The sequence below is a fragment of the Phodopus roborovskii genome, unplaced genomic scaffold (assembly GCF_943737965.1).
Source record: "Phodopus roborovskii unplaced genomic scaffold, PHOROB, whole genome shotgun sequence".
Taxonomy (NCBI): domain Eukaryota; kingdom Metazoa; phylum Chordata; class Mammalia; order Rodentia; family Cricetidae; genus Phodopus; species Phodopus roborovskii.
Genome location: NW_026126470.1, coordinates 28,117,129 through 28,132,395, shown reverse-complemented (window position 1 = coordinate 28,132,395; position 15,267 = coordinate 28,117,129). Strand labels below are relative to the sequence as shown.

Sequence of the window (15,267 nt, the reverse complement as noted above, 5' to 3'; positions counted from 1 at the left end):
CCAGCACTCAGGACAGATCACCATTAGACCCAGACCTTGCTCAGAGGCTCTGGGAGACACGGCACTGTGTTATGCAGGCACACACTAATGGAGGGGACTCTGACAGGGCCTGGCGTGTCACTCAGAGCTCTAGCACTGAGCAGCCTCTGCCCCTTCTGTACCTGTGGCAGACCAGGGTGCTTGGACAGCTGGCTTCGCTGGGTCTTGGTGTGGATGGAAAAGCCGACCCAGCTTGTCTTGCACTTCCGGCTTGGCTTTCTCTTCGCCCTCCTTCTTTCTGACGCTGTCTCCCCTTTTCAGTTTGTCCTCCTCGTGGGGTTCCCGAGGCCTCGGATGCTCCTCCTGCGGCACATGCCCCAGCCATTGCCTGTCCCTCCCCTGAACTCGTCTGCCAACAAAGATGCTTGATTACAGCAGGAAGCAGCTCTGACTCAACGGTCCTGCCCCCTCCCCTGCTTTCCATCAAAAAGCCCCCTCTAGTCAGGGGGCTGCTGAACACCAAGAGAACGCTGCTCTTCACACAGACAACGGAATCCACAAGGCAAGCAGCTTCTCTCACTGAGCGAAATGAAATTACATGATTTAAAAACAACACAAAGAAACTTCTGATGTATTTCACAAAGTGGCTATAGGACCAAGAGAGAAATGCATCTCAATCTGAAACTGATAATTAAACTATAAGAACCAAGACCCCAAACAAATCACAGAACACAGATGAACATGAACTTTATGGAAACAGAAAATATCCAACATACTGCAAACAGACATGGCTCAAGTGAGCACGTGACCATGAGATTGTGTCAGTCCCCCGGCAGGAGACACCACCTGGATATGCGCACACGCTGCTTCCAAGCCTGAAGGCAAAGCCGAGATTAACTGACATCTGGGGTTGGTTAAGCGCTTTTGTTCTTGGGGAGGACTTGAGTGTGGGTCCCAGCAGTCACAAGGCAGCTATAACCATCTGTGACTCCAGAACCACAGGCTCCAGTGCCCTCTCCTGGACTCTGAGAGTACTGCAGTGTGCAGAGACCCATTCAGGGAAAAAAAAAAAACAAAAACAAACAAACAAAAAAAAAAAAAACAAAACCACACAATACACATAAAATGTCTTTTAAAAACCACAGAAAGGCCTGGTGTGGAGGTGCACACCTTTAATCACAGTACTCCAGAGGCAGAAGCAGGAGAATCTCTGTGAATCTGAGGTCAGCCTGGTTTATGGAGTGATTTCCAGGACAGCCAGCCTACATAGAGAAACCCTGACTCAAGGCCCAGCCCAAACACCCCCCCACCCCCCCAAAAAGCATTTAAGTGCATTTATTAGAGGGCAGAAAAGTAAGTGACATACTAAGTTCTACAACTACATAGAAAAACCCTGTCTCAGTACCCTCCACCTCCGAAAAGCATCCACGTACACTGATTAGAGGTGAAAACAGAAGAGATTTATGAAGTAAAGTTCTGGGTACTATTAACCTACACAGTTAAAGCATGTATTACATATTATTTTTGCAGGATGGCATTTTCTGCATTACGTTTTTAGTTTGTACTCTGTAGGAGTGCAGCCTCATGTTGTAGCCTTAGTAAAAGCATTTTATTAACTGTGACAACTGGGGGTCTGGTTGATACAGGTACTTGATCCAAGTCTGACGACTTGAGTTTGATCTGCAGAACCTATATGGTAGGAGACAACCTACTTTTGCAAGGCATTCTCTAATCCCCACAGATGCGTGCTCACAGAAATCTGTATGAATGCACAGGCACACACAAAAACAAAATACCCAACCCTGTAACGTTAAGTTGGGGTGAAAAAAAGCCGAGTTAATCAACACATAGGAGTCCTGCTCTAAATGAAAACAAAAACAAAACAAAATAAAAAAAGTGCCCTGTCTAATAAACTGGTATGAGTTCCCTGACCTTAAAAATAAAAAACCACAAACACAGAGCAGGCTCTTCTGTGCTCAGAACAAAGGCAGCCCGAGAGAACCGTGTAATGTCACCGTCACCTCCATGTCCAGTGACGACCTCTTTCCAGTGTATCTCCAGTAACCCCCTTTATAACCTGTAGCAATTCCCTGGGACATTTGGTCATTCCCTGGACTCCAAAAAGTTAACTGAATTTCCAACAGCATACACCCATGAACAAATTCCGACACACTAAAAGGTAACAAATTTCTACAACAGAACGTTTACTTGGAAACATACTAGACAGCTAGCGCAAATATCTGAACAGAAACAGACAAAAGTATGTTTGTGTCCTAAGTGGTGATGGCAAATCTTCGCCTTTTGTGCTCAAGTTTAATTTGCAGTTGCAGTAAAGGAGAAAGGAGCCTGAGAGACACAATCCTAGTCCCGCTGGAGGAGCTGTGTGGCTGGCAAGCAAGCTCAGGGGCTTTGCTTTCAAACCATGCTCTTTGACTATCACCGTTATTAATGGGCTATGAACTGGAACCTATTTTGGTCATTGGCATGCAAATGAACTAACCAACCAAGTGTCCCAATTTTCCCTGTCTACTTCTATTATCTACATGGGAGAGCCCTGGGAAGGAACGGAAAAACTTCAGGGTTACTTCCATAGGCAAAGATTTATGTACGCGTGTCTGCTTGCCCGCACGCACGCACGCACGCACGCGCTCAAGGAATGAAGGCACCTATTCTGGCATGGTGACCAACCCCGGTGCCTCCAGGGACGGTCGTCCGCAGCCCCCCACCCACCCAGACTCACCTTTGAGCTTCTTCCTTTTGCTTTTCTAACTCTAGGCTCTTCTGCTCCTGCTCTTTCTGCCTCAGCCGCTCTGCCTCGATGGACTTCTGCTTCTGCAGTTGCTGCTTGCTATGTATCTCTCTCAGCTCCTAGGAGGGATCAGGACAGTTTATGGAAGAAGACCTGAGCAGACGCACACCAACTATTGATCAGCATGCAGCGTTTCACAGTGGCAACGCCCTGGACACTGGAGAAGGCAAATTCCACTTAGAAATGGAAATCACTACATCTCAGACATGACCCATTGTCCTTGTCCCAGATTACATCCCAGCAGGCCACAACCGCTAGGTCAACCCCCATGAGGCATGCTTACCTTTGGGGTAGGGGATTGAACCTGGGACCTTGCACATACTAAGCAAATGTTCTACTACCGAGCCATACCCCCCCCCCCATTCCTCCACTCCCACTCCCAGGATCTGTTTGTAATGGGCTCAATGCTACTGGAGGGCAGCTAATTTTATGAAACGGCAATTTACAAATAAAATTATAGTTATTATGATAACTAATCCTTACCAAATTGCCCTAGCTTTGAAAAGAAGATTTGACACTTCCCACATGACCACTGTTAAAAATACTTTAATCCCCAGGGCACTTGGGAGGCAAAGGCAGGTGGCTCTCTCCGGGCCAGCCTGGTCTACAGAGTTCCAGGACAGCCAGTACCACACAGAGAAACCCTGTCTCAAAAAATCAAAACCACCACCAACAACGAAACAAACAAAAACAAAACCCCCAGCTCCTTCTTATCATAGACTGGAGGATTTGTGAGCTCTCTGCTCTGTGAGCCTCACCTCCCAACAGACTGTGGGGGCTATTTCTCTTCAAATCACATCTATTGGAGAGCCTCTATCCGCACAAAATCCTCACGTGAAGCTGCCCACTACCCCACACCAAAGCAGCGGCTTCTTTCAAAGTGAGAAATTACAATCTGATAGTGATCTCTTGGGATCTGATTTCCTCATGTCATAGCAACCCCAAGAAATAACCACAATTTCCTGCCAGCCTAGCGAAAACCAAACAAATAATGTGATAAAGCACTCAAGATGAGAAGTACTTGAAAATAGGGAAAAACCACGTTAGGCTGGGGTATGATTAGGTAGCACAGCATCTGCCTAGCATACACAGGGGCCCTGGGCTCAGTCCCCACTAAGAGAGAGGTAACGGGCGATGGCGAGGCAGAGCGGGGACGGGAGGGAAGGGGGTCCAGTGGGGAGAACTGGGCAGGACAAGTGTGGAGGAGCTTGGCTGGAGGCAGCAGACCAAGGGATACAGCGGCAGGGATAAGGGCAGCTGGGACAGGGGCATCCAAGAATGGGCTCTGGGAAGTAATCATGGAGTCCCAATCTAAGTGAGGTTGTGATGTAAGAGTCAACTCTCACGGGGAGGGGGGGGTGTTCCATTTCTCATCACCTTCCTAACTGCAATGCCTCGGGGTGCTACAACCTCAGAGCATTATGTAAACTCAGCCACACTGGCTTCTGCAGTAATCTGTAGTGAAAAACAATAATCCCTCGTAACACAACTGGCTGAGCCGGTTACTGATTTAGAGCTGGCACTTCTAAGACAAGCAGAAGAGATCAAGCCACCTAAGCACTCTCGCACCAGTTAAGTGTCACTCAAGTGACATCAAGTTAAGTGGTTTTTAAATAATTTTACTTTATGTGTATGAGTGTTTGGCCTGCACGAATGTCTGAACGTCATGTACATGCCTGGCGCCCACGGAGGCCGGAAGAGAGCAACGGGTGTCTGGAAATGGGCTGATACAAAGGGTTTTGAGACATCTTGTGAGTGCCGGTTCCTGGGGAGGGGCAGTGACTAACAACCCCTCTGGAACCCTGTCTATCCTGTGTGTTAAGACAGTGTCTCACTGTAGCTGGCTGAGCGGCCATACCACTGAACTTTCCATGTGGGTGCTGGGCACTGAACTTGGGTCCTCGGGCTTGCGTGTCTTCAGGCTTATGTGGTAAGTACTTTACTGACTGAGGTATCTTTTCATTCCCTAGTTATGCATCTAAAAATAAAAGTTCTTGCCAGGCATGGTGGCACATGTCTTCAATCCCAGTGCTCAGGAGGCAGAGGCAGGCAGGTTTCTGTGAGTTCAAGGCCAGCCTGGTCTACAGAGCTAGTTCCAGGGACAGCCAGAGACACACAGAGAAACCCTGTCTCAAAAAAACCCAAACATCAATGAATTCTTATATTATTTAACCTTACGAGGATAACATTAAAAAACATTTTTTTTTAAATTTATTGTGAACCCAGGATGGACACTAGCCATGATGTCCCAATGTATTTGACAGATACTGTGCACAAATTAAGACATTTAATTTTCCCAAAGAACGACATACATTTCCTTTCTCTACTGAACTCAAGGAATCAGGTTGAGGTTGGAAGCCAGTTAGTGAGCAAACCAGTCCAGAAAGATGAAAGCAGCTAGAGATGTGTTAGCAAGGGGCAAAATTAAAAAAGCACCAAGAAGCGATACAAAGAACCAACAGGAAACAATCATGCTAGAAACGGTGTTAGTTACCAAGTTCAATGCATCGGCCCACACCACACACCATAAATGCAGAATCTTATTTCCTTTTCAAGACAAAGCACCATGGTTCAGGCTGGGCTTGTCTTGAGAACTATCAAAAAGGGGTTGCAGCCTCCAGTGCCTCCAAGAACATGGGGCTTGTAGGAGCCATAAAACAACAGACTTCAAAACAGGTTAACAGAAAGGGGCTTGTGAGACCCATGACCCCAACCGGAAAACGGTAGAGTTCCTACAAGTCATTTCACGCAAGTCAAAGACTGCTGAAACACTCGATGGACTTGAAGGGAACTGAGGCGAGCTGAGAAGGCTCGGCGGACAGTTTGGCCATTTCCCCGTTTGGATTTGGAAGTTTCGGATGGCAAAGGACAATGAATGTAGAGCATTCCTAATTCAAAGGCGGCGGCCGTCAACCATCCTAACACCGCGACCCTTGAATGCAGTTCCTCGTGTTGTGGGGACCCCAGCCACAACAACCATACAATTACTGTTGTTGCTACTTCGTAACTGTGATTTTGCTGCTGTTAGGAATCGTAGTGTAAATATCTGATATGTAGGATGTCTTAGGTGACCTCTGTGAAAGGGTCGGGACCCACGGGTTGAGAAACACTGTTCTATTATGCTAACTTTTGTACATAGCGAGAATTCGCACTAAGGAGTAGTGGATGGCTGTCCTTTCTCGCCATGATGAAGCCGGAGGGGAACACCGGGTACTTTAACACAGGCGGGGGTCTGGCTGGCTCCCCTTTCAACACCGCCAAGGACACTGGAGTCAATGCCGTTACTTCAACACTCCCTTTCCATTCTTTCGGGGGAAATTAAGGCAGCAGATACGGAGTTGAGTTGTCAATTTATCAGTTCTTCCTGAAGCGACCCTCAAAATGTCTTATGAAATGAACATGCCCCCTAGCACACTTCTCCACTCCAGAGCGAAAAAGAAATGACAAGGCAGGCCCTTCCTTGTAGCTTTTTCTCAAATTAACTTCTTTCTAACACTAGTCACTACAACTGCATATCTTCGGCTAAACACTACTGATGTTTAATAAGATCAGGAGAAACAAATAGGCCGAACAGATGTTCATTCAGGGAGAAATAGCTCACAACATAGGCAGATGGACACCAGCAGTTCCCTGGTCCCAAGGATGCCTTGGGATGCTCTCCTGTCCCCGTGATGCAAGCAAGAGAGCTCTCCGAGCCCCCTCCTCAGCCTTAGTTCCCCCAGGTCACGTCCGGCCCTGTCTCCATCCCTATGCCACAGGTGCGGACAAGGTGAATATCTCACTACAAAACACTTATGATAGTGTGTAACTTTATGGTGTTTCTTGAATTAGTTTGATTCAAGGACATGAAATGTTTTACAGTAGACAACATTATCTTCTAGTATAGTATATCCCCCACCCCCGTGGTGTTGAGGATCGAACCACGGCCGTGTACATGCTACACAAACATCCTACCACGTGGCTGTATTTCCAGGTTTTTTGGGGGTGGGGTGGGTGGCGGCAGGGTCTTATGTGGCCTCAAAGTCACTATGTAGTTGGGGATGATCTTGAACTCCCAAATGGTGGGAGCATGCCACTCCACCTAGTTCCTATTCCACCTTCTTAATGAGTAAGCAATTAAATATGAATTCCAGAACCACAAATAATTAAATGACGGTCATAAAATTATAAAACATAAAGGATATAAATAAAAATTATGAGCTTTAAAACATTTTATTACAGGATAAATGACTTCCTATACTGGCAGGGCTAGCCCTGACCTCCTGGGCTAAGGTGTCCTCCAGCCTCAAACTGCCGAGTGTCTGAGAAAACAGGCACATGCCAACACTTATGGCTGAAAAATAGGCTCTCGGTTATTGTTTGTTTTTGAGATAGGGTCTATGTAGCCCTACCTGGCTCCAAACTCCGAGATCCCTCTGCCTCTGCCTTCTACGTGCTACGATTAAGGCATGTGTTGACTAAAATGGTGTTTATATTACCAGTAACATGAGCAGAATTCTGAAAAGAGCTATGCATCTTGAGAGAAAAAGCCTTGGCCCTGGGGGGGGGGGTGCTGTCAAACTGCATGCACATTTGGGGTACGTGGACAGAGAAGGTTCAATGCATTTATCAGTCTCTGACCAAATACAGGCTATAAATCATAATTTAAAAATTGTCAAAGGTTTACCTTGTATTAAAGATAAAAATCAGCCCAAATGAGAAAAACTCACTTATTTTCCTTGAATAATTAAGATTTTTTTGAGTCATAAAACATCTTTGGACATCCTATGGCATGCTGCCAAAGTAATTCAAAAGCAGTGTATTTGACAAATTGAATATGCACGAAGACTCAGCTATTTTTCCATTGACAGATATGGCTCAATTTCAAGTTCACAGAAGGCTATTCCATGGCGATGCCGATGGGTGCAGAATCACTGACCACTAAGACAGCTTCTCCTTTACTAGGTCTTACTGTTAAAGTATGGAATAGTCGCCCAAATAATGTGCACAGGGTTTTCTCCATAAAGATGACTTTGTACAAATGCCCGTATTGGAGGAAAGGGAACCCGTAACAGAGGCTGAGAGACCAGCTAATCTACGTATCTAGCTTTTTAGAATTATTTAATCTTATAGGAGACTAATCTGGGCAGCAAGGTGAGAATTCCCGTACAGACATGTCTGTCTGTCTGTGAGTCCATTGTGTATGTTGTATATGGTGGTCAGAGGACAACTCTTGGGCACTGGTTTTCTGCTCCCTATCATGTGGATCCCAGGGACTGAATTCTATTATTCACTGAACCACCTTGCTGGCCTAGCCCTCTTTGGAGATTTAAAAGACAATAATATTTCCCAATTAAGTGATGAAACAAACAAACAAACAAACAAACAAAAAGAGAAACCAAGTTAATAAACCTGAAAACCCAGAAGATACCGAAACTTAAAAAAAAAAATCTAAAAGAAAAAATTATTTCAAGACATAGAAATGTATACAGCTAAGGAAACAGACATTCCATTTAACTCCAAATTATAAAGTTAATTCATGTGGTGTATTTATGAAGAGCATAAAGAAAGAATTTTCAATTTGTTATCTAAATTCTAAGAAGGTCTACATTAATGTTTAAAAACATGCTCAAAACATTCCTTCTAAACTGCAGTCAACCCTCAGCAACAGCAAGTACTATTCCACCCCCAAAAGCATTCGGCATGGGAGGTGCTACAGGAACAGAGAGCCAGGAGCCTTCCCCCAGGAAGCTTGCAATGCCCTGCTGTTTCCAGACAGAGAAAACTGACTGGAAATCTGAATCCCCTCCCACACCAATGGCCTCAGCTTCACCCACGAGGAAATACGCCATTACAGTAGACTGGGCCACCTACTCTAGCAAGCCACCCACTCCGGCATGCTCTCTAAAGCATCAAGCTGCTGGGCAAATGAGGGTACAGAAAAAACTTTTCAGGAGACCGTCTTTGTCCCTTTATCTTAAATATTTTCTTAAATATTTTTACAACCTTACATTATTACATTTAGCTTTAAAAAACCTCAACCAACCAAATCCGCCTACTGTGGACATAAAATCTAATACATAATTTAGCCTGTCTGTTTCCACATCTGGGGAGTAGTCAAGGAATCAGATGAAGTTGCCATAGTCAAAAGCAATCGGTTACAGGATTTTATTATTTCTAGGCAGATGACTCTGCACTTAAAGGAGGAAGATAAATTTCCTAAGGATAGGAGGGAGCATGATTCCTGGCTCTGGATCTTCCCTGAATACTCAGAAATACTTCACTAAGAAATAAAACTCTGTACACTTTTGTAATAACACACCAGTGGCAACCCGCCCATACTGGCTGCAAAGATACTCACAGACAGAGCTAATGGCCCTCATTTACATTTTTATACTGGTAAATTCAATGATCTAAAATGTCTAGTATAAAGAGACTACAATACCTCGTCCTGCTTGTGACTCAGCGTCACACCTCCTCACACACAACTTGCTGGGAGGGGAAAAGCAAGTGTCCCCGACCGTTAATATTAGCAGTTCTTCCTGGTTACACTACCTGAGGCACAGGGCTGGAGATGCCCACCGTCCTGCACCCGAGTAGGGAGGGCACGGAGACCTTTGGGAAGAAGTCTAAGTGGATGGTGTGCCCAGGAGAACAGCTAGCCCCTCCACTGCCACTGACTGGAAGAAGGGAACCCTCAAATGTTTAAACGTCCAGCAGATACAGCCACAAGACAGGACAGGACCAACAAGGACGCAACTTCCGAATGGGAAACACAAAGCCTCACCTCTCTGGGTAGTGGACTCTTTGTACCCGGCAGACAGTAAAGTTTTGTAAAATATAAGCTATGTTTTATGTGACTATTCAACATTATGGTTAAGATATTGGAATATAATTATACTGTCAGTGCTAAGGAAAACTATTTCAGTAGCTATCAACATTACCAAAGACAGGGGACATCCCGGAGAGGCTTTCTGCGAAGTGTTATCCGAAACTTTTCAGAACTATAATTTTGTATTTCTAAGCACTATGAGTTAAAGACACCCCCCCCAATAATTATAGGCATGTCCCTATGTGCCCTTTAGACACCACAACAGCTTGTCTAAAAAAGTTGAAACTTGATTTCCTGTAAAATGAGGTATAACAAGAAAGTTATAGGTTAAATAATTTAAAACTGTTAAGTCAAGGGCATGAATTTGAGATGTTTCTTGTATATAAGATACATTTTATAAACAGATATTTCTGGTGAATAACTTTGGACACTGAATGAAGATATTAATAGTAGTAAGGCAGCTGGGCATGGTGGTACACACCTTTACTCCAACTCCTGAGTCAGAGGTGCACATAGTAAGTTCCAGAACAACCTGGACTACACAGACAGACGCTGCCTCAAAAAACTGAGAGAAAGAGAGAGAGACAGAGACAGAGAGAGAGAGAGAGACAGAGAGAGAGAGAGAGAGAGACACTGCCCTGGGTAGCAGTGTACTGGCTACATGATGCTTCATCTGCCCATCACCTGTCCAAAGGCTGATTTGTAAAGTTCCCATTAAACTTCTAATTTTAGGCATGTTAAAATCAGGGATCACGGGCGCAGAAGCCCCGAGGTGTCAGGGTGCTGCACTTCTAACCCTTCCCCACTCCCCTTTATAAACAAAAGCAAAGTCTATGGCTTGGGGATGATGCGAAACCAAGGTCACCTTGGGATCTGTGGGATCAGAGGGTGAGCCACAGCCATGCTCATGTTACCACTGGGCTACGTCAGTCATCTCTACCTCTGGATGGCTGCTGGAATACATAAACACTAGACTGGCAAGGCATCTACTTAGACGCACAGGAAGGGGATTTTTGTGAAAGCAAAGCCGGAACCTGCATTTCCAAGAGAGTAGAATAAAATGTAAAGGTCAAGCATCTGAGGACATGTTCTAAATACACTGATTTACCAAAGATTCATTTATTTTGCATGGGGATTCAACCTGTGACCTCAGGCATGCTATGCAAATGCTCTTATCACTGACCTATTGCTTCATAGTCCTAATAATACTCCGGTTCCAATATGAAACAAAGGCCTGCCTACTGCAAGACACTCTTTACTATAAAGACTTGAGAATTTCTACATTGCTTATAGGATAGAGTGAACGGATATGTAATTCTTCCTAAAATAAAGAAAACGGGAGGAATCCTCAGAGGAAGAATGAATCTGAAGTAAACATTCTAGAGGAACAAATTAATTATGTGATTATGGTATCTGTTTATAAAGCAGGGAAATTATAAACATCCTTAGTCTTTCCTTCTGTCATAAACTAATGCATTTATACCTGCAAATGTGTTGTCTTACACACAGTGCTAAACCAGGGTCTGATTATCCCCTCTTGGGGCACACAAAATCAAACAAGGTGTGAGTGAGTATGTATGGAGGCAAGTGAGTGAGGAACCACAGTGAGCCAATGATGTCATGAGGATTCAGTGTCCTGGGCAACTCACTCTAAAGCTTTGTTGGTAGCCCAGACAGTGAACCGCTCGTCTCTTTGCCTGTGAACGCACAGCCTTCACGAACACAGTCTACCTGCTGAAAGCCTAACATGCTATCCGGCTCTCTTTGGAGAAAGGAAGGTGGAGAACACGGCAGACCCACACACAGCGAGCTAGATGTGAGGGATGACGGGGCACCGCATAGCGTGTCTCTCTGGGCAAGACAGAAGCAAATCTCACTCCATCTGTACAGACGCTGGGGATGCACTGAGGGGCTCAAAGACACACTAGGGTCAGGCCGAGGACCCTCCTGGTCTAATCCCTACAAGGAATTACGGTTGCTAAGGAACGTGTGCTCTAAAGTCAGGGAGAGCCTTTGTGGGTCTCGCAGTGTGGTGTGAACAGAGAGCAGCAGGGACCACAAAGAAGGGAATGCTAACTCAGCCCCTCTGAGGTCTCAACAAAATCACAAATGGGTTGGGTTTTTAATGTTTCTATTTTGGTTTCTACAGGTTCCAGAGGAATTCTAGAAACAAACCTCAGACAATATAACAATTTCACCTGACCCTGCAAGCAGACGTTAAGCTACAAACAACATAGCTGTATTTTGCCTTTGCCATATGAACTTTACAGCTAATAAAAAGCCAAAATAAGAATTAAAAAGGCAGAGAGGTTATAATTTTAAAATAAGCATATTTGGGAAAGAGCCAGTGTGGGGGGAAGCTAAAATTAGCCGCTGAGAACCTCTGACGACACAGGCGTCATCAGTTAAACACTAATTAGTCACAGGGGCAACTCAACCCTCCTGCAGGCATTCTCTTTAGAAAGGGCCACAGCAGTGACCGACAATGTCATTTCATCCCAGATCTGAGCATCTGTCAAAAGTCTTTGCCTACAGCATCTTCCCTAACATCAGACTTCTAGAGATGTGAGGCAAAAAGCTGTGCTCTTTCTGTGTTTGGTAGAGGCTGATTAATACTCAAGGGTTTACATTTCCAGGGACTTCATGAAGACACTGTAAAATTGTTTCAGTGTTAAATTCTTTTTGCTTAACACAGTGGTAAGTTACACAGGGAGCAAATGTGACATTGTTATTGCCCTTGTGGACAGGGAACTCACAGATGCACCTCCAATACCGACATGGCACACACAGACACACGCATGCGCACGCACACACACAAGCTAAACATGAAGGTAGCATGAAGAAAAACACGAGGTTGGCTGAACAGTGCTCCTGAGGGGGAGCACTTTCCTGGAATTGTACAGCTGAGAGTTCATTACCCAACACTGAAAGCACTGCACAGATATTTTAACTTGGGCGTCTAGACGCTCTGGCATGGACTCTCAACCCTGAGGGTAACAACAACAACAAAAACCTCAAATATGCTTCCTAACTGAAAATTCTCTTTTAGTAGTAAAGGAATTTTCTTTCTTAGTATCTGAAGCTAAATAGCTCATATACAGTAAAGTATAAGGAATTTTAAAGTAGAAAACTAAAGCAAGTAATTTTTTGGGAAAAATGTAGCATCTAATTTCTGACAAGGACATAAAATCTACCTAAATCTAAAATGATATATAATAATTACTGTAAGGAATGGGTTTCTCCAACCTGGTTTTATTTTGAGTTAACTTGTTGTTTTATCTTTTGGCCTTTTCCAAGGAAGGGTCTACATTGTGTAGCTCTGGCTGTCTTGAAACTCACTTTTAGACCAGACTGGCTTTGAACTCACTCACAGAGATCCTCCTGCCTCAGCCTTTGAGTTCTTGGATTAAAGGCGTGCACTTTGAGTCTACATTATTAAGACAATAACACATCACAGAAGAAAATTTTTTGTTACTGTGCAATGTGACAACAGCAACGACCCCATTAAGCAGTAAAGTTAAAAGGCATTTAAAAACGACAGGTGACAAAATAGGTCTTCACTTAAACACATTAAAGGAACAGCAGAAAAATCTCAGTTTTAAACAAAAGCACCTGAACACTGGAAAAAGAGCGTGTGGGTCTCCCTGCTGTACACAGCATGGTTACACACAGGCCAAAGGAAAGCATTCGTAAAGCCATGATGCGGGGCAGGACCAGTCACGCAGCCCTAACTTACAGACGGCAGAAGAGCTAAGCACAATTGAGGGGAGGCTCTCACTGCACGGAAGGCCTGCTCACAAACTGTCACAGTAAGTCTTTCTGCCTGGGATTAGTGTCACCTCACTGGCATGGGGCAGGGCACACACACAGCAGTCACCTTCAGCTGGTTGTTGAAGACGTCAATCTCTTGTAGCTTTGACCTGGTCTCTCTCTCCACCTCACCCAGCTGCTCTCGAAGCTGCTGCCGGGCCAGCTCTTTGGCTTCCAGGGCTCTTTTGAGGGTATGAAGCGAATCTCCTATTTCAGAAGAGCATACAAGACAGAACTTTAGCTAGCGGTGAGGAACGTGCTCAACCTTCACGTCACTGGCAGGGACCTGCTCACAAAAGGGGAGACGGGTGGGGGCGGATGATCACGCTCAGTGATAAGACAAATGCACTGCATGGCATGCACGGAGCCTGAGGATTAATCAATCAGTGCCAGCATCCAGGGAAAGGTCATGAATGTTAAGAAGAGAACACCGTGTAGCACTCGGGAAGCTAAGCTGGTGGAGCTCTGACTCTGAGGAAACCCTGTCTCCAAACAACAAACGTACAAATAAGTAAGACACCTACTATGCACACTGTTCTGCTGAACTTGTTTCAATTGGTCACTGAGTATCTGTTTTTCTGGAATAAGTCTTCCAAGCATTTGCTGAGACTCCTAGGAGAGAGAGGGTAAACAGCAATGAGTGTCTGAACCCCAGGAAAGCCGGCAGCAGCGCCCCCAACCCTAGACTCACAATCCCACCCGGCATCTTTTACCCACTTAATTCCCATGCTCAGCAAGGGGTTAACGAGAGGCCAGATGCGTTTCCCCAGGAGGAAGTAAAGACGGTTTCAGCTCCCTCGGTTCTGCTTATGTGGTTGCTGACACAGTGGATATTTACAAGCTTTAGGAAATGCAGTTCAAGTAGGTCCGAGAGAACCCGAGGTCTCCTAACTGTGGCAGAGCCAGACACCCGCCACCCTGCCTGCTGCTGTATTCACAGCACCGCCCTGAGGGCTGCTGCATGCCTCGAGTTGGCCACAGAGCTCAGAAAGGCATTTGTCACAACGACGATTCTAGATGCCACCCATGTTTTCCCATCACACAGGAATTTTAAACATAAGAGTCCTGAACCAACCTCTTTTTTCTTTTTAAACTGGCATAAGAAAAAAGCTAAAACCACACTGTATAAGGAAGGCTATTTGAAGTTTTGACGGGTACAGTGCCAAGCACAGTATTTGTTTAAGTTCAGTTGAAATGATCTTGTAGTAAACTGGCAGCCTTGCTGATTTACTTGACATTTTTATTTATTTATTTATTTTTTTTTTACCTTAGGGAGAAAAATGACTCTTGTGGCGAGAAAAAAAAAAAAAAAAAAAAAGCTTTACGTAAGAATTTCCTGCAAAGGCTCAGAACCAAGCTCTTCGAACCCACCTGTAGCCACACACCAGCGTCTGCAGCATCGTAGGAGGTTAACTCAATAAAGACGATTCAGGAAGCTCTGAGGCTATGAGTAAACCCAGACTTTCACAAAACAAAACACACAGCAGATCTTCATCCCAGAAAGCAAAGCCCACACAGTTGCTTCTTTACTTATTCTCCCTCAGGCCAGGCCTCTTACCACCCACCCTCCAAAGCTCATCTTTGGACCATCGTGAAGAAGCGCCTAGTGGAACCCTGCTCCAACCACTGAGATCATCGCATTCACACAAACAACATTGTAAAATGCATAATCCAGGCTGGACATGGCTCAGGGGGTAAGACGGGGCTGTTTTTGCAGAGGACCCATGTTTCATCCTCAGCTGTCTTAGTTAGGGTTTCTACAGCCATGAAGAGACTCCATGGCCACAGCAACTCCTCTAAAGAAAACATTTAATCGGGGTGGTGGCTTACAGTTCAGAGGTTCAGTTAATTATTGTCA

The 15,267-nt window shown here is 45.0% G+C and overlaps 1 protein-coding gene across 1 annotated transcript in view; it reads right to left on the bottom strand.

Moving 5' to 3' along the window:
• Itsn1 (intersectin 1) overlaps positions 1-15,267 on the bottom strand; it is a 157,874-nt gene that overhangs the window by 60,254 nt on the left and 82,353 nt on the right. The window contains exons 15-18 of the mRNA XM_051191893.1: positions 13,934-14,021; positions 13,477-13,616; positions 2,720-2,847; positions 162-388 (exon numbers count right to left, since the gene is read on the bottom strand). Coding sequence (XP_051047850.1) covers positions 162-388; positions 2,720-2,847; positions 13,477-13,616; positions 13,934-14,021 — 583 coding nt within the window. The remainder of the gene's footprint in view (positions 1-161; positions 389-2,719; positions 2,848-13,476; positions 13,617-13,933; positions 14,022-15,267) is intronic.